This window comes from Maniola hyperantus, chromosome 3 (assembly GCF_902806685.2).
Source record: "Maniola hyperantus chromosome 3, iAphHyp1.2, whole genome shotgun sequence".
Taxonomy (NCBI): domain Eukaryota; kingdom Metazoa; phylum Arthropoda; class Insecta; order Lepidoptera; family Nymphalidae; genus Maniola; species Maniola hyperantus.
This window is the reverse complement of record NC_048538.1, coordinates 9,622,799-9,641,090: the sequence shown is the minus strand read 5'-3', so window position 1 is coordinate 9,641,090 and position 18,292 is coordinate 9,622,799. Positions and strand designations below refer to the sequence as shown.

Genomic DNA, 18,292 nt, shown 5'->3' with positions numbered 1-18,292 from the left:
GTACTGCAGCCATTTATGGGATGGCTCTGCCAAGTATCAGCTTGATGCGTTGGATTCGGCGGACCGTTGCGCTAAAAGACTCATTGGTAACGAAGCGCTGATCACTTCTAAACTTCAATAACTTTCACGTTTACGTTCACTTCTAAACAAAGTTAAATAAAAATAATAAATAAATTTTATAAAAAACCTTTTATTAAAATCGATACAGCTGCACGCGGGCCCGGTGAACTCGGGCCGGCAGCTGCACTTGCCACCAACACACCAGCTCTGATATCACGCGCTACACTTACTTACTAGGAGGTATACAACGTTAATTTTAGTTAACGCAAAAATTAGGTTTTTCGTTACACGTCTCGAATATTTATATTTACTTAATGAAAATTTACGAAGTTAAGTAAGTATAAGCTTGTTGTCGTTGACATCGCAAAAAACATGGTCATTATAATTGGTCACCCCAAGCACGGTAAATATTAGTGCCCCAACCAAGCAAGCGGCTGTGAGCGAACTGCCACTAGCACGGCTCGAATCAACTGGTGTATGCAGTCATTCAGCTAGGTGTCCAAACTTGCAGGATTTAAAAGTATATGGTCAAAATATAACACGTAAAAATGATTACAAACGATTTCTGTTACTGATTCTGAACGTTCGTTCAGGTTTTGGTTCGTATACTAAAACTAACGTTGTAGGTATTAGCCTTCTTGTTCTTTAGCTACGTGCAGGCGGGCCCGGTGTACTCGGGCCGGCAGCTGCACTTGCCACAAATACACTCTCCATGGTCCGGCCCCGAGCAGAACTGGCCCTTATTCATATCGCACGTGAAGTTGTCACACTCGCAGAAAGGACCCGAAATCACCTGTAATAATTTCTTTTTTAAAATTCTTTTCTGTATATAAAACCGGCTAAGTGCGTGGCGGGCAACGCGCAGTGTAGGGTTCCGTAGTCACAATCCTCGAAAAACAGATATAACTCCTTAACCTGTGAACCCTACTTAGCCATGATAGTTTTCCTTTAAAATTGATTATATATACTACTGCTGTGAATTTTTTCACGAACCTATGTACTACCATTTGGGGGGGGGGGGGGGGGCGACGACACTTGACTCTAATAAAAATTAGCAATTTAAAACAATATTTTACAAACGGATCTAGAAATCGAAAAGTAATGTGCCCACACCTACAGTATTTTTAAAAGACCTATTGAATGATACCCCATACTAAGAGGTAGACGATTACAGATAATTACAGATTTCTAGCACTAATAGTCTCTGAGATTAACCGAGGACGGACGGACGGACAGACAGACGGACAGACATGGCGAAACTGTAAGGGTTCCTTGTTTACTACGGAACCCTAAAAATGAATCGCTGAATGTGTTGCTGATCGCAAATCTTGAAAACAGCTGAACTGATTTCGCTGGTTCTTACGGAGCGAAAAATAAAAAAAAACCTGAAAAAGACTGTTGGCGGTATGAAGTTCGCCGGGGTAGCTAGTAAATAAAATAAAAGTTTAAATCGCCACAAAGGCTTATTAATTAGGTATGTTTATTATGTAGCTAATCAATTATTTTTAGGGTTCCGTACCTCAAAAGGAAAAACAGAACCCTTATAGGATGACCTAGAATCATGAAATTTGGCAGGTAGGTAGATCTTATAAGCATTCCGAACCAGTGGTAGATTGTCTTTAGATGATCAGATAAAGAAATGGCTAGTGATTTGATTCAGATGTTGCAATAGCAATTGTGCCCTAATCACATGATGCGATGATGCTATGATGATGATGATGATGATGATGTTGAGATTAGGTTAGAGTGAGGTGAGGGGTCGCTGTGAGGGGTGGTTGGAGGCGACCTAGGTAGGGTTAGGTTAGGTTTACCTCGTTACCTTGCGTTGATAGTTTCCCTGTGCTATACGTGAGAGTTTCCATGATAATAATTGAGGATAGTCCATGTAATTTGATAACACAAGAATATCGTTAGTTCACATATGCGGCCTGGTTCATTTTAAGAAAGTAAATCCCGACTCATCCAATAGGTTGTTTAAAGTGCTGAGAACTAATTGTAAAGATCGTTGATTAAAGTACCTAGTGGTTAATTACTACGTTCTGATACGTTCTGATGTCGGCTGAGGATTAATAATAATAATTATCGGTCATTCTCCTTCCTATTTCTGATGTACGTACCTAGCGCGCGCCTACATATAAGGTTCCGCCATAGATTAACTACTAGTACCTACTAGGTATGTTCCGCGCGCTTTACGGCTAAACACTCCAATGGCTGAGAAGTGAGAGCGTATATAACTTTGCTCAGACTTTACAAACTTAAAGAGCGATCACGCGCTCATCCTATCCGATCCGTGAAAATACGGATATAAAAAATATCTACGTGATACAAATAGTTCTAGGACTACTTCGGAACGTATTTTCAATTTCACGGACTCGGATCGGATGAGTGCGTAACCGCCCAAAGAGCACATTTCAGAGACAGTCACCTGAAGTCTATCCTCCATTAGATCGCACGCGCAAGCGCCACAGACGCAAACGCCGCGGTTGGAACACAGCGGGCTGGACGTGCCGTTGGTCGGCCGACAGCCGCTCTCAGGTTCCAATGGCACGTCGCCGTCCGTGTAGCACTCGCAATAATTACCGAAGTAACCGGGCTTGCAAATACACACGCCACACTGTGAGGTTCCTTGACCGTTGCAAACTTCGGGACGGTCGTCGTACGCCTACAGATTGAGGAAAATTAAATTACCTACCTATCGCCAGCCCACTACTGAGTACGGGTCTCCTCTCAGAATGGGCATCCGCGCAGGGTTACCGAATGCGAATTGGCAGACTTCACACACCTTTGAAAACATTACTGAGAACTCACAGGCATCGAAATCCAAGTTTCCTACCGATCTTTCTTTCACCGTAAGCGGTGATAACCTAATTTTAAAACGTCCTATTAAGGGGGCCGGGGCCGGGGTTCGATTTCTGACACGCACCTTCTTCTATTCGATGTACTTAATACGTGCGTTTTGAGAAATTAAATATCACTTCTACCGAAAACATCGTGAGGTAATTACCTGAACAGTTAAAAATATTCTTTGAAGAGGAAGTGCATATCTATAGTCGGCGATAGGTCGAGATGGCAATCGGGGAGAGAACGCTTCACACACCCGCACTAACCCAGTGCGGGGGAGCGCGGATACGTGCGGGTGTGTGGGGCGTCCCCCCGCTTCATACCCCGATTGCTATCTCAACCTGTCGCGTACTATGCCTATTGTAACAAGTCATATTGAAGAGATGAAATTGCTGCATTAAGTATTTGCAGATTATTTGTTACATCATACATGACACATCGCTTGTTTGCGACTACTTACAATGTATTTTTTCGGAAAATTATGATTTTTGACTAACAATATTCAACTTACTTTCAATTCACATTGTTTCTACTACTTAGACCGTTAATCCCATAGAACACACTATTCTTCTAAACTCGATAGAAACAAAGCTACAGCCATGATTGAAATAACACGTAGTCGCAAACAGGCGACATTACATGGTGGTTTCATTATTATTGGTACATTTGTCTATGGAATATAGGTATATCCCCGGGCATACTCGAGGCAGGTCATCTCACAGAATACTAAACCTATGATCGATCACGCATTCATCCGATCCATATCCGTAAAAATACGGATACTTATAAAAATATCTACGTCATATTATGTCATGAGCTACCATACAAATAGTTCTATGACAACTTCGGAACGTGTTTTCACGGACTCGGATTGGATGAGGTCGTAACCGCCGCAACGAGGGTCAACTTTGTGATAAATACTTACATGATGTCCAGGATGCTCGCAAGGGCAGTCACACATCATTTCAACTTCTACAAAGAGCCTGTCAGACACGCCGAGGTGGACTTGGTAAATAGCGAAACTTTGCTTCCATTTGCTCGGATCTTTGGGACACTCTTTCAAAGTGATCTCAGCAGTGAATTCAACGACATCATTTATCTACAAATAGGTAAGTAGGTATGTATCAGGGATGTTACGGAAGTAGTTACATCGGAACCGCTGTTTTTAATTTGGTTTACTGGAATCGGAATCGGAGGCGGAGATAGATGCTGAAGAAAAGTAAGTAATGTCTTAAGGGCAGGTCTAAGAAAATAAATGTTAGCGCACCTATAATAATTAATTATCTCTGACAGAGGTCACGTGATGTGTTGCATCACCATCTCGAATCGATTGGTATAAAAGCAAGTGTTTGATGATTCTTAAGGCAGTCTGTGTTCAACCTCAGACTCATTCGACTATTAAATGCTTTTGTGTTTAGGTCGCATTTCTGATTGAGTGGTTACAATAGCAATTGTGCCCTAATCAAGTTAATATTGCAGTAAGGTTATTATGAAAGGCAAAACTCTCGATAAACCGCTGTGTGTCGTGGTTAATATTTAACTTCACTTCTGGTATGTTTATATAAATTACACACATGACCAGACACAATTTAGAAAATTATGAATTCCCAAATTGCTGCTGATAATATTAGACTAGCCATGCGTTGAAAATTGAAATGTGATTCGCGCGCCATTTGATATCGGATGTAGGTATATTGTGCGCGGCGTTCTCTCCCCGATTGCCATCTCTACCTGTCGTACGTTGATGGTAGGTAAGTAGATACCTACTATGTCCGAAATGTTCACGCAACTGTCATTCCTCTCTCTGACCGGAGAAGGCTTCATACTTTTACGTTTTACCCAGCTGACGCCCGACTTTGATTTTTCGATTCTCACTCTGCCACTGTACCTACCTATCATACAAATACATTACAGAGCCGCCCGCGCTGACCAAGATAATAAAGAAGTTATAAGAGGTAGTTTCGACATCAATGATTATATCAGTACCCTTATTATAAATGCGAAAGTGTGTTTGATGTTGTTCCGTACTTTCCAAAGACGTCTTGGCTTGAAGCGGTACCCTATGCAAGATTGTACCAATATCACGGGATTAGGTGACAACAAAGAACAACTAACCAGTTACACGTTGTGCGAGGTTACGCCCCACAACCAAACAGAACCAAAATTATACGTCGAAGCTCTGATATTGCCGAAATTAACTAATTACATCCCCAGTGTGCCGCATTCGTTTGAACACATTTCGCACCTCAAGGGTCTTTCATTAGCGGATCCAGAACTACGTTCTGCGCGTCCCGTGGAACTCTTGCTTAGTTCAGATTATACTGACAGCATACTGCTTCATGACAACATCAAGGGTCCACCGGGTACCCCGGTGGCCATAAACAGCATCTTCGGTTACCTCCTAAACGGTAAAATATTACATGCGGCCCCGAGTTCAAAACCTAATTTTAGCGTTCGGCAACCTAAAGTACAAAATTCTAGACCAGTACAGACTCCAATCAGCACACCTAAAGTTGAGCTCAACGAGAAACCTACAATTTCTCTTCCGTTGAAGGGTAGTATTGCAGTTTCTGCGCCTCGTTTAACAAAAGCGTTAATATCTCGACCTTTTGTAAACGACGCCGGACTCTGCAGGGCCGGCGGTGTCAACCATTCTGATGTGCCTTATGATGCCAAGCAGCACGCTCATCGTAAGACACATACAAAATATATAAAACGTTCGAAACCAGGTGGTGTTTTCGTATGCAAGTTACAGAAAGCAATCTATTCCCGACCAGCCTCCGATTTACACACACACACAAACAAGGCAGTCGGGCACTACCACTGTCTTTCATTATTGCAACACAACGTCTTTCACCAACACCTGACCGATTACATCATTCATTTCAATGCTCTTCATACGTCTCATTGCGCAGAAGTATACACAGCAGTCCTAGATCACCAGCTCGCCGCCGCCGCAGCTGATGTGGCGCCTAGCGCGCGTGCTACTGCACCCCAGCGCCTCCATAACCCGCTCATCAAGCGACGACGTAAGGTCTGCTTATTGCTTGTTATGTAAACATGTCGCATCTATTACATTTCATAATTTTAGTTTAAGCTACTTAGTTTAGGTATTCTCTTTTTTTTTCTTTTAATAAAATAATCCTGAATTATTTTATGGCCGGCGGTATGTTCCGTACTTTTGGTATTTTATTAGCCTAGCACAAAACAGTTCCCCCTTTTCCAAATTTTTACTACATTTCATTATTACAATCGGTCGGGGTTTACCAATGTGGCCGCTTATCAAAAGTGGCAACACTACAGTGCTGTCAACTGTCAGTCGAAGTTGACACACATACCGCGAACGCTCCGCGCGAACCGTGACGCAAAAAACAAGCCTAACGGCTATCGCCGACAAAGCCGAAATTATAGACGCGAAATTCATCAAACTTGGACCAGAGCATCAACCCTGAATCCTTACCAGTGCATCTTGGGGGCCCCCATCATCGGAGCGCGTTCCCGGATCCGGTAAGTGACTGCATTACAAACACTGACCGTCCATTAGCTTTTCTTCTAAACAGATGTTTTTGGTTTGTTCTTCAATCACGTCGCAACGGTGCAACGGATTGACGGCACCCATACAAAAATATAGTTATATACCTACTTTCGCATTTATATGGGAATTTCACAATATGGGTAGTGATAATAGGTATGGGTGGCGATTATTTTGAACAGATTTTGAACCCAGGTACCTTAACTCCATCACAGCTGTTTGTCTGCACCACGTTGTCCTTGCTGCCTAGACAGGATGAGTAGTACGATATTTGCAGCGCATCACTCGATGTATCTCTTAACTCTATTGTAGGCGAAATTTCCTATTAAAAAAACACGAAAATCTACAGCAAAAATCTATTAATAATTTATTAAGATGGTGTAGCATACCGCAAGGGTACCTACAATAGGTATATGGGATGATACGTGCGCATGGCTCCCAAGATGAAGACGCTAAAGGTCTGTACGCACCTGAGCTGCGCTGCGCTTCACTGCAGGGTGCGTCACTTCAGGCCGCTCGCGCTCGTCGGTACTACAACTGCAGTAAGCGGCAGCTCACGTCACTTGCGTTACGTACCAAACGTACAACACGTTATGTACCAAAAATTAAACCTACGTTAGGTGTTTATTTTGAGGTCTATCATGCCTGTACACTAGCACAATGCGCGTGTATCTTATCCGAGCGTTCGTACGTGTACTGTAGCGACGCGACGCGTCGCTGGGTATGTCGCACTAGCGTCACCGCACTGCGCATGCATCTCCAGCCGCGACGCGCAGCAACGCGCGGTGAAGCGCTGTACAGCGCCGCTCTAGTGCGACGAGTGCTATACAAAATTATATTTTGACCCTCTGTGCCGCGACGTGCAGTGACACGACGCACAGCTCAGGTGCGTACCCGCAGTCCCGCAAATTGCTAATGCGCGTGGCCGCCATTTTACTGACGTCAGCACTAGACTGAAGTTTCAAGCTGAGGATATATTTTAATTTCGGCTGACGTCAAAATTACGTCATTTCGATGTTAATGAGACACGGTTCCAGCGCAATAGCAATTTGCGGGACTTATATCCAAAGACTACAGTTTATAAAGGGGGCATATTTCTGGTGCTAAATAGGTACCTACTAAATACTAAATAAGCTCCAGCTCCAGTCACTGGGCATTATTACTTTTTTTTGTTGTATCGATGATCTCATTCATCTATGGCCCGAAGACTCAAAGGCTTGCGCCGCAAAAAACATAGTCCGAGTAAGTACGAGTGCAGGGACGGACGCAGAAGAGGCCGAATTCATCAAAAATATTAATTTCTCACGTAGTAGGTACCTTCTACCTACTGCTCACGAATTAGTGATGATTTATGCCAACACGTGGCGGGCGCGGGCCGTGCAGCGTGCTACGTACGAGGCACGGATTCAAAAGACCACGAAAATTTTATGTGAACCAGTTTAATATGCTTCACCATGTGGCATCCGTGCACGGATAGACACGGTCAAGCATAAACTGCTTCATATAATATGTTCGTGGTGTTTAACATCCGTGCCTCGTCTGCGCCTCTTACGTGGCCCGGCCCGCGCCCGCCATGTGTTGCCATAAATTATCCCTTAGGTCCACCACGTTGTAGTCGTCGCTGAGGATGTCGCTACTGTAGCCCTCGATGCCGAGCTGCTCGTACACGCTGATCTGTTCTAGAACAGTGGTTCCTGTGCGTGCCTGGCGATTAATCAACGAGCACAACTCACATTGTACCTACTGCTTGCGCACGAGCTTTACCACGTTGTTGGAGTCGTCACTGAGAATGCTGCTAATGGAGCCCTGGAAACCCACTAGGTAAGTAGTTTTCTAGCGCTTAAACTAACGTGAGTGATTTCCATTAAGTATTCATGTAGAGAAACCAGCTTTATTTACGTACTTATTACTTAGTACTTACCACTGGGTATATATAGTCTTGCGCATATGAGAACGACATTTTCTGCATCTGATCTGTTAAAAAAATTGCGAATAGGATCTTAGATACACTGTCTTTTTAGGGTTCCGTACCTCAAAAGAAAAAAAGGAACCCTTATAGGATCACTTCGTTGTCTGTCTGTCTGTCCGTCTGTCCGTCGTGTATTTTTTTTTTTTTTTAATAGATATAGCGAGCAAGCGAGCAGGCGGGTCACCTGATGTTAAGTGATTACCGCCGCCCATGAACATTTGCAGCACCAGAGGAGCCGCCGATGCATTGCCGGCCTTTTAGGAATTTGTTGGTCCGCCCCTTGAATAACCCCATGTTATAATCTAGTGGGAACACCGCCGATGGGAGTTGGTTCCACAGTTTGCACGTGCGTGGAAAGAAGGATCTGGCGCAGCGGACGGTCGAAGTGCACCAGACACCCAGATGGTGAGGGTGAAATTCCTTACGGTGGCGCGCGGTGCGGTTGTAGAAAAAAGAGGGTGGAATGAGGTCAAAAAGCTCTTCAGAGCACTCCCCATTATACAGGCGATAGAACACGCATAGAGAGCTAACGTCTCTGCGGTGCTCCAGGCTTTCCAACGAGCCGGTTAGTTTGGGATCGTCCACAAGTCGAACAGCCCGCCTTTGGATCCGATCAAATGGAAGGAGTTGGTACTGGGGTGCTCCAGCCCAAAGGTGGGAGCAGTACTCCATGTGAGGGCGGACTTGCGCCTTATAGAGTAGGAGCCTATGCTCGGGCGCGAAGTACCGCTTTGCTCTGTTGAGCACCCCAAGCTTTTTGGAGGCTAATTTGGCCTTGCTTTCCAAATGATCGCGGAATTGAACCTCGCTCGAAATGTGGACTCCAAGGATCCCAATGCTGTTGGAAGGTGTGAGGGGAGTGCTCTGAAAGAGAAGAGGCAGTGTAAAAGGGGACTTCTTGGCGGAAAACGCGCAAACCTGTGTTTTAGTTGGGTTAAATTGCACTAGGTTTTGTGCGCCCCATTCTGACACTTTACCTAGGCAGGTTTCTATGTCAGACACAAGTTTGGCTCTACACTCCTCCAGCACTGCGCGAGAAAGCTGTGTATGTCCTTTGTACAGGGCATCACCCGTACTGTCATCCGCATAGCAATGGATGTTGTTGTGATGCAACATGTCATTGATATGCAGGATGAACAGTGTGGGCGATAGCACCGAGCCCTGAGGGACGCCAGCATTGATGGGTTTGAGTTCCGAGCAAAAACCGTCGACAGCGACCTTGATGCTGCGACCGTCAAGGAAACTGGCGACCCAATTACACAGCTTCACTGGTAGTCCGTAAGATGGTAGTAGTAGTAGATGGTAGTCTGTCAAGTAAATCTATAGGGTACTTCCCGTTGACCTAGAATCATGAAATTTGATACGTAGATATCTAGCTCTTATAGCACAAGTAACGGAATAAATCCGAAAACCGTGAATTTGTGGTTATATCAACAAAAAATTTAAATGTAAGTAAGTATTTTAAATTTTCAAAGTAAGATAACTACTTATACCAAGTCGAGGATCATATTATGAAAGGGCTTTCACCTGCACGTTCTAAAACAGATTTTTGCTTATTTATATGTATAATAGTTTTTGATTTATCGTGCAAAATGTTAAAAAATACCCGAGTACGGAACCCTCGGAGCGCGAGTCTGACTCGAACTTGACCGGTAACTGAGACAGTATGGGGAAATCCAAAACCATTAGGTCTTTTTTGTGAAAACAATTTTGGCATAGTAAATTCTTTGGTCAAGCGAGAGTATAAGTAACTAGCTGATCCCCGCGGCTTCGCCCGCGTAGATTTAGGTTTTTAAGGATCCCGTTTAGCCTATGTCACTCAGGGATAATGTAGCTTTCTATTGGTGAAAGAATTTTTAAAATCGGTTCAGTAGTTCCAAAGATTACCCCCTACAAACAAACTTAACGACATTACCTCTTAATATAATAGTATAGAGTATAGATAGATATAGAAGTATAGATTAAATGATCCTTACATAAAACTGAGCGGATCGGCACTATGATATAAAGTATAGATAGGTAGCACTCATCGTCATCATCATGATCAACCCATTGCCAGCTCACTACAGAGCGCGGGTCTCCTCTCAGAGAGAAGGGTTTTGGCTATAGTCTACCACGCTGGCCATGTGCAGAATGGTAGACTTCACACACCTTTGAGAACATTTAATGGAGAACTCTCAGGCATGCAGGTTTCCTCACGATGTTTTTCGTCACCGTTAAAGCAAGTGATATTTAATTATTACCTACTTAAAACGCACATAGCCCCGAAAAGTTAAGGTGCGTGCCCGGGATCGAACCCCCGACCTCCGATTAGAAGGTGGACGTCCTAACCACTAGGCTATCATAGCTTATAGGTAGCACTCACTCGTTCGTAACTGCAGCTTCACTCTCTGCGGTTTGAATTGTATGAGGTTCTCGCCTCCTCCTGTACCTGTGTAGAAGAACAACTACGATAAACTATTACAATATGAACTCGTCAAGTTTATTGTGTATAGGTATATAGACCTCGTCTTTATGAGTCAGAATAATATATTATTGTTAAAAACTGAACTTGATATAACTTTTCATGTAATTAATGAGTTTTTGCAGTAAGCCCACAGTTACTTAACCCATACTTAAGTAACATTATAAATATGCGAAAGCGTGTCTATCTGCCTGTCTGTGAGCTTTACACGGCCCATATCCATTTAATCGATTTTGACGCAAGGTACAGAGATAGCTTGTATCCGTGGACAGATAAAGACATTTTTTTTTACCTACTTGAGTTTACCTACCTACCTTACCTACTTAATACCCCATTTTTAAAAACGGATTATAAAGTATTAGTCTATTCCCACGACTTCATCCGCATAGACTGCACAAATTTCAAATATTTACAAATTCTCTATTTTAACCCCTTAGGGGTTGAATTTTCAAAAATCCTTTCTTAGCGGATGCCTACATCATAACAGCTATGTGTATTACCAGACCGATCCAACCAGTGCAGTGGTTTGAGCTGTGTGTTGATAGATCAGTCAGTCAGTCAGCTTTTCCTTTTATATATATTTAAAAGTAGATAAAATAAAATAACAATTCATTGGGTATATCAGTAAAAATACTTGCAAGATAATTTGCTGCTAAACCATTAAAGAAGACCAACTTTATAACTGTTATAAGTAGATAAGAGATTATTATTTACCTCTCGTTAACTCTCGGTTGTACATAGAATCGGTTGACTGCTGATTGTCTGGGTTGAAAATGTAAGCTTCATCGCAGCCTGCGGTGCCGCCTTCCATCGAGGGGTTGAAACATCGAGGTCCGTTGAAGTCATGGGCGAAGCACCACGCACATGTCGACGATGTCTGCATACAATCGCTACAAGTCTTCTTACTCGAGCATGGGTTCTGAGCTAGCACCTGTTCGGCTACTTCGCTCAAGCTAAGAGCCAATAAGCTCATCCACACGCATAGCAGTAGGCTCGTTCGTACTAACATTTTTACAGTTTATGTATTTCTTTTTGTTTGAGATAAGTAAATATCTGTAACAAAGTAAACGTAATTCCTTGATACAGTGCCTGTTAGTACCTTAAGTAGTTTACTCTGATATTAGGCAATAATACCCATGACTCATCGATTCTATCACCTTATAGATTAGGTACAGTTTAAGGCCGTATGGCGCTGAAACGTGGACACTGACAACTGGCCGTGTCCACAAGTTCAAAGTCGCCCAGTGTATTATGAAGCGGACTATGTTGAGTTTCGCTCTAAAGGACAAAATCCGTAACGAGGAAATCCGTAGGAGAACCAAAGTGACCGACATAGCTCAACGAATTAGCAAACTGAAGTGGCAGTGAGCAAGCCATGTCCGTCGCAGAACCGATGGCCACTGGGGCAGACGTGTTCTAAAACTTCTAGAGTGGAGACCGCGTACCAGCAACCGCAGTGTGGGAGGACCTCCAACCCGTTGGACTGACGACTAAGAAGGTAGCGGGAAGTAGGCGGATGGGGACGGCGGTGGACCGTGCATGGTGGCGCGCTCTTGGGAAGACCTATATACAGCAGTGGACGCAAACAGGCTGATTGATTGGTTGATTAGATACCGACTTCAGATTGGAATTTCACATACTTACATTTTCTAAATAAAAAAAATCTCCATCCGTAACATAGTAACCTTTCGTAAATAGTCCTTTCACCAAAGGTTGCCTGGAAGAAATTGCTGTGAGCAATAAGGCCGCCTTTGCATACAATTATTTTTTTAGTTTTAGTTTCTGTTATAGTTATGTAATATTTTTTGTGTGCAATAAAGTATTTCTATCTATCTATCTATAGTAACATCCTACGAGTAGGTACTAATTTATACCATAGTTATAGTCCGCGGCAGGTTGAGATAGCAATCGGGGTAGGTATGAGGCGGAGGAACGTCGCGGACACCTACAATTCACCGCACCGGGTTAGCGCGGGGGCTGTGTGGGTGTGCAGGGCGTTTCCTGCCCGATTGCCATCTCGAAGTATCGGGCATCATCTAGTATGTTATAAAGTAATTGCCTATTCAAATACCTAGTTACTTATCTAGTTTTTAAAAAGTGAATTGCATATGCACGGAACCCTAAGAGTCGGTTCCCACTTTTCGTCGGTTGGGCCCGGATTTTAATCGGATGTTCCAATGGCAGAACATTTTATATGAAGCTATTCACACTTGTCTGAATCCGATTTTGTGTCAAAATCTTCTGCCACTGGAACATCCGATTAAAATCGGGCCCACCAGCCGACAAGTGTGAATGGGCTGTAATATAGAGCGAGGCCTACATCTCACTTCACCGCTATTTTCGCTTTTTCTGAAACTTATCATCAAAGTTGAAAAATATCTACAAATTTATTTGTATTCCATAAAAATTAATAAAACGAAAATAAAAATTACAAATAAAATTTATTTTTATCTATTAATTTTAACTTACCTCCAAAATTAACTTTTCAACACTACAAATCTGCTGGATATTATGATTGAGAGATGACTGCATGTTAGTACGAAATTATGCGTTACTAGCTTATGCTCGCGACTTCATCCGCGTGGACTACAAAATTTCAAAACCCTATTTCACCCCCTTAGGAGTTGAATTTTCAAAAATCCTTTCTTAGCGGATGCCTACGTCATAATAGCTATCTGCATGCCAAATTTCAGCCCGATCCGTCCAGTAGTTTGAGCTGTGCGTTGATAGATCAGTCAGTCAGTCAGTCAGTCAGTCACCTTTTCCTTTTATATATATAGATTTATAACAAAAGGTTATCATTGTTTATCAAGACAATATAATAATCTTAAGTTGTAGGTAACTACCTAATTAAAAGTTGGTTTAAGCACTTCTTCTTATGTATAATCTTTGCACGAAAAGGTCACTAAAATCACATTAATAAAGTACCTATTTAATATGTAGGGGGAGTCCGGGAGAGTTTAGCAGGTAGGAGAACTGCTCATAGAATCTTTGACTAGACTTTGCCACACTTGTTAGACTCCATAGGCGCCTCCCACCTCGCTCACGAGAAACCGTTGCGATCGGCAGTTTGGTTTAGGAGTGAGAAGTGACTACACATTTTCGTGCCGGTAAGTAAATTTTTTCAAATTTGGATATTTGATTTCTGTTTCTTACTGTGAATAGATTCCAGTATATCATTTATATACCTACATCGTAAGTGTAATTATCCTAGTAACATTTACGGCAGACAGCTTTTACTTAAGTGTCATAGTTTTTTATAATAATGTAATAACGGACAGATTTGCGTGGGGTGGGAGACATTACCCTGGCGTCGGGAGAAGACTTTACCCAGGGTAATCTCACCCGTTGTTTCTCCGGCGATAATATTTTTGTATTACCTCCAAATGTTACCATGATCGTCCTTCCTTCCTTCATTACCTTCATCATCTACTGTACAACGTCAGTCAGAGCCTACAACATCAGTATTCATGAATGAAACTGCGGCGTCTAGAGCCAATTCACCATCAATTTTGACTGAGGAAGAATCTGAGCAAGCAATTGCAATATGAAGACAATCAGCAGAGGTAGCTTGTACATATCAAAATCTGGATATGACAACGGCAGATTCTGATTCACGGCAAAAATCAAAAATAGTTTTATCACAAATGATTCGTCCAATTTCAAAGGCTGAGGCGTCATGGACCATGGTAGACAGCCCGGAAAAACTAAAATTTTAACAAAAACGCCAGAAAAACTAGACCTAGATGATGATAGCGGTAATTATGCACCGAAAAATAAAAAAATAAAATAACTAAAAAACAATAAGGTAAAGCAAAGAGAAAAAGCCAGTAAAATACAAGTTGTACAGTCCAGTGACAGTGAGACAGACCTTGACTAAGAACCCAAGTATGTTAATAGCTCGATAGTCCATGGGATGAAGTAGGAGATGTAATTGATAATTGGTTTTGTTTCAGCTGTGGAGAAGAGACACTTATGGACATAAGACTTATATATAATACGTCCATGAAATAAGCGTTGGACTGTCAAAAGATATCATCTTCATCAGGAACAGTTTACTTGTCTTAATTGCTCCAATTAAAAAAGGCATTCTTATTTACTACGTAATACTATGTGTGTCATATTTTTATGATTAAATTTCTTTATAGAATTATAATTTGTAATGATTATTTTGCCTATTTTATTTTTATACCCGGGTAAAGGCTCCCTATTTGGGGGGTCAAGTATCTCAACCAGGCGGAAGATGTTAGCCGAATGTCACGTTGGTAGAAATCATTAATTAGTATTCCATTTTGTATATACATTAATAGTGATTTGCAAGTATATAAAGATTTGTGAGCATTTTAGTGGAAGGAAGGTAGGTATACTCTCCCGGACTGCCCCTAGGTACCTACCTAGCTATACTGTAGCTAACTAAGGCCCTCGACTACGTCCGCGTGAATTTAAGTCTGTCTGTCTCTCTGCGACTGATCTATCTGAGATGACTGTGTGTGTCCAACAGACTTCAGCTATCATCCCTTGGTTGCAGAGACGCAGAGCCTACACACTGTAGGCTCTGCAAGAAACTCGCGTGACATATACCTAAACTCAATGTAGGAAATAATAATTCTTAAAGCTAGCGTGCACCACGGTAAATTTCCGTACGTTTTCCCCCCGCAAAATCTGTAAAATAAACATAGAAGCGCGCGCACTGCGGAATTAATTCCGCACCGGATTTTGATAGATTTGAACGGATTTTAAAACGCACCGCAACTCACCGCATCGTGGTGCGTGCTAGCTCATAAGATGTTGGCTGAACATGTTGAGACATATTCTACATAGCGTGATGAGTCACTAATATTTAGTTCCGAGTACGCTCACATGACGCTTACTGCCGCTGCCAGCACCTAGCGCCAAAAGTCAAAACTCAAGCTGCTTCAAAACAGGTCGGCAATCCCAGCTGCAGACAGACCAAAAAAAATACTGCGCCCATTGATAATATCGATGATAAAGCTTCCTTTGCAAATATTGTGCAGGAATCATCAGAATTACAGATTTTCGTCGTACCTACCTAACTTGACTTGTGAGTGTGAGTGAGGTACTATCTATGAATTCACTGTTGGGGACACTGAGCTATATTATAGTTCAATGGTTGGGGATGATAGATAAGAGCAAAAAAATTACTCAGGTTTTTATTATTTCTACAAGCCTAAAAATATAAAACAAACAGTTTACTTAGCATAATTTTATTATCTTAATTAAATCAAGTCTACAAGGCTCCCCCAATAGCCGTACCGTTAATTACATAAGTACAATGATATTCGGTAGGTACTTAGTAGAGAAGAGATTATTTAGTATTTACTGCTGGTTATTTGGGTTGATTAAGATGAAAGCTTGATCGCAGCCTGCGGTGCCGCCTTCCATCGAGGGGTTGAAACATCGGGCTCCCTTGAAGTCAGGGGCGAAGCACCACGCACATGGCGGCGTTCGCGCACAATCACTATAAGTATTCTTACTAGAGCATGGGTTTTGAGCATGCACCTGCTCGACGCGTTGACCCGGCAAGCTAACAGCCATTAGGTTGTGCATTAAGCTCATCCATACGCATAACAGTAGGGTCATTCGTACTAACATTTTTACTTGTTTCTTTTAGTTTTAGATAAATATCTGTAACAAAGTAAACTAAATTTCATCATCATCATCATGAACCAATAGACGTCCACTGCTGGACATAGGTCTCTTGTAGGGACTTCCACACGCCACGGTCTTGCGCCGCCTAGATCCAGCGGCTCCCTGCGACTCATCTGATGTCGTCCGTCCACCTAGTGGGGGGTCTTCCAAAGCTGCGTCTTCCGGTGCGAAACTAAATTTAGGACATGTTAAATGGTCAGAATCCTGGCGTATCACATTCAGATGACAGTAAATTTTAAGGGCGAGCCATTAGGCGTCGACTTAAGAGATCAGACTGGAATTTAATGTACTCGGAACTTTATGAGGAAATTCCAAAGACTTTATTAATTAGTACCAATTAAGTATAAAAATTCTATAGAAAATACTATAGAAGCTGTTATAGCCTAGTGGTTAAGATATTCGCCTCCTAATCGGAGGTCGGGGGTTCAATTCCGGGCACGCACCTCTAACTTTTCGGAGTTAGGTATGTGCGGTTTTAAGTAATTAAATACCACTTGCTTTAACGGTGAAGGAAAACATCGCCAGGAATCCTGCACGCCCGAGAGTTCTCCATAATGTTCTCAAAGGCGTGTGAAGTCTGCCAATCCGCACATGGCCAGCGTGGTAGACTATGGCCAAACCCTTCTCACTTTGAGAAGAGACCCGTGCTCTGTAGTGAGCCGGCGATGAGTTGATCATGATGACGATGGCGATAAAAATTCTTCATCCACGACAAACTTACAACTTAGGTATTTACTACCTAAGTACCTACTTTCAAAATATTCCGCAACCAAAGGCAAAACGGAGTTTTAATAAGGACACTCTGCTGTTTGTCTGCCCGTCCGGTCTGTATATGTCACAGATATCTAGCTCGTAGACGGAATTAGTTACAGACCTGAAATTTTGATATTTGAATATTAACTTATTACATATCTAGTTAAAAAAGACTGTTGTAGGTACATAATAATTATGTGCGGAGCCCTTATAGAGCGCAGCCCGACCACAGGCCCGACTCTCACTTGGGCGGTTTTTACCTTTTTCTGGAAAATATCTTTAAAATTGAAAGTTTCCTAACCGTAATAGTGTAGGTATTTACCTTACTTCCAAAAATACAACTAATTTTGACACTACAAATTTTCGGAATATGATTTAGAGATGACCCTGGAGCCCTGGAGATGACTGTATGTTGTAAAGAAATCGTGCGTTATTTATAACAAAAGGTTATCATTATTTATCAAGAGTCAAGACCATATACTTACTTAGTTATTCATATTATGTAGGTTGTTTTTCGGCACTTCTAAGTTAATTATGTATGTATACCTAATCAGGGTCGGCTCTAGCTCATGTAGCGCCGGGGAGTAATCGATACCTTGGCGCCTTCTTACTAGGCAGTAGGCGCGCGAACAAAATGGAATACTACTTAAGTACCTACTTAGCTGTTATATTTTCATCAGTAATCAGAAATTCATGTTCAAATAGTGCAATAAATGATGTGAAGCAATAGCCTGTTTATTTCGGTTGCGCACGCCCTCCATGGACTCGTGAGGTAGACGTAAAAAGTATTTTTAGGAAAAACGAGAAACTAAACCACTAACATTCTCGTTATTTCAAAAATATTTAAATTCGAGACTGCTCCGGCCTCCACAAGCGACGCATACGATGTGTGTTTGTGTATTTTTGGGTGCACGTTATAATAAAAGAATACAAGGGGCGGTCTGGCGCCCTGGCTATGGTAGATAATGAGGTCATATACAGATCTCTAGGGAGGGATTCTTCG

General features: G+C 42.3%; 1 protein-coding gene across 1 annotated transcript; it reads right to left on the bottom strand.

Annotated features, from left to right (window-relative positions):
* Positions 1-170: 170 nt before the first annotated feature.
* Positions 171-11,875, bottom strand: LOC117996441 (integrin beta-PS-like). Its single transcript, XM_069509524.1, has 7 exons — positions 11,581-11,875; positions 10,768-10,833; positions 8,355-8,407; positions 6,633-6,755; positions 3,827-4,000; positions 2,486-2,722; positions 171-853 (listed from the first exon to the last, which is right to left on the bottom strand). The coding sequence occupies exons 1-7, from the start codon at positions 11,873-11,875 to the stop codon at positions 710-712; spliced, it is 1,092 nt and encodes a 363-aa protein (XP_069365625.1). The 3' UTR covers positions 171-709.
* Positions 11,876-18,292: the final 6,417 nt, after the last annotated feature.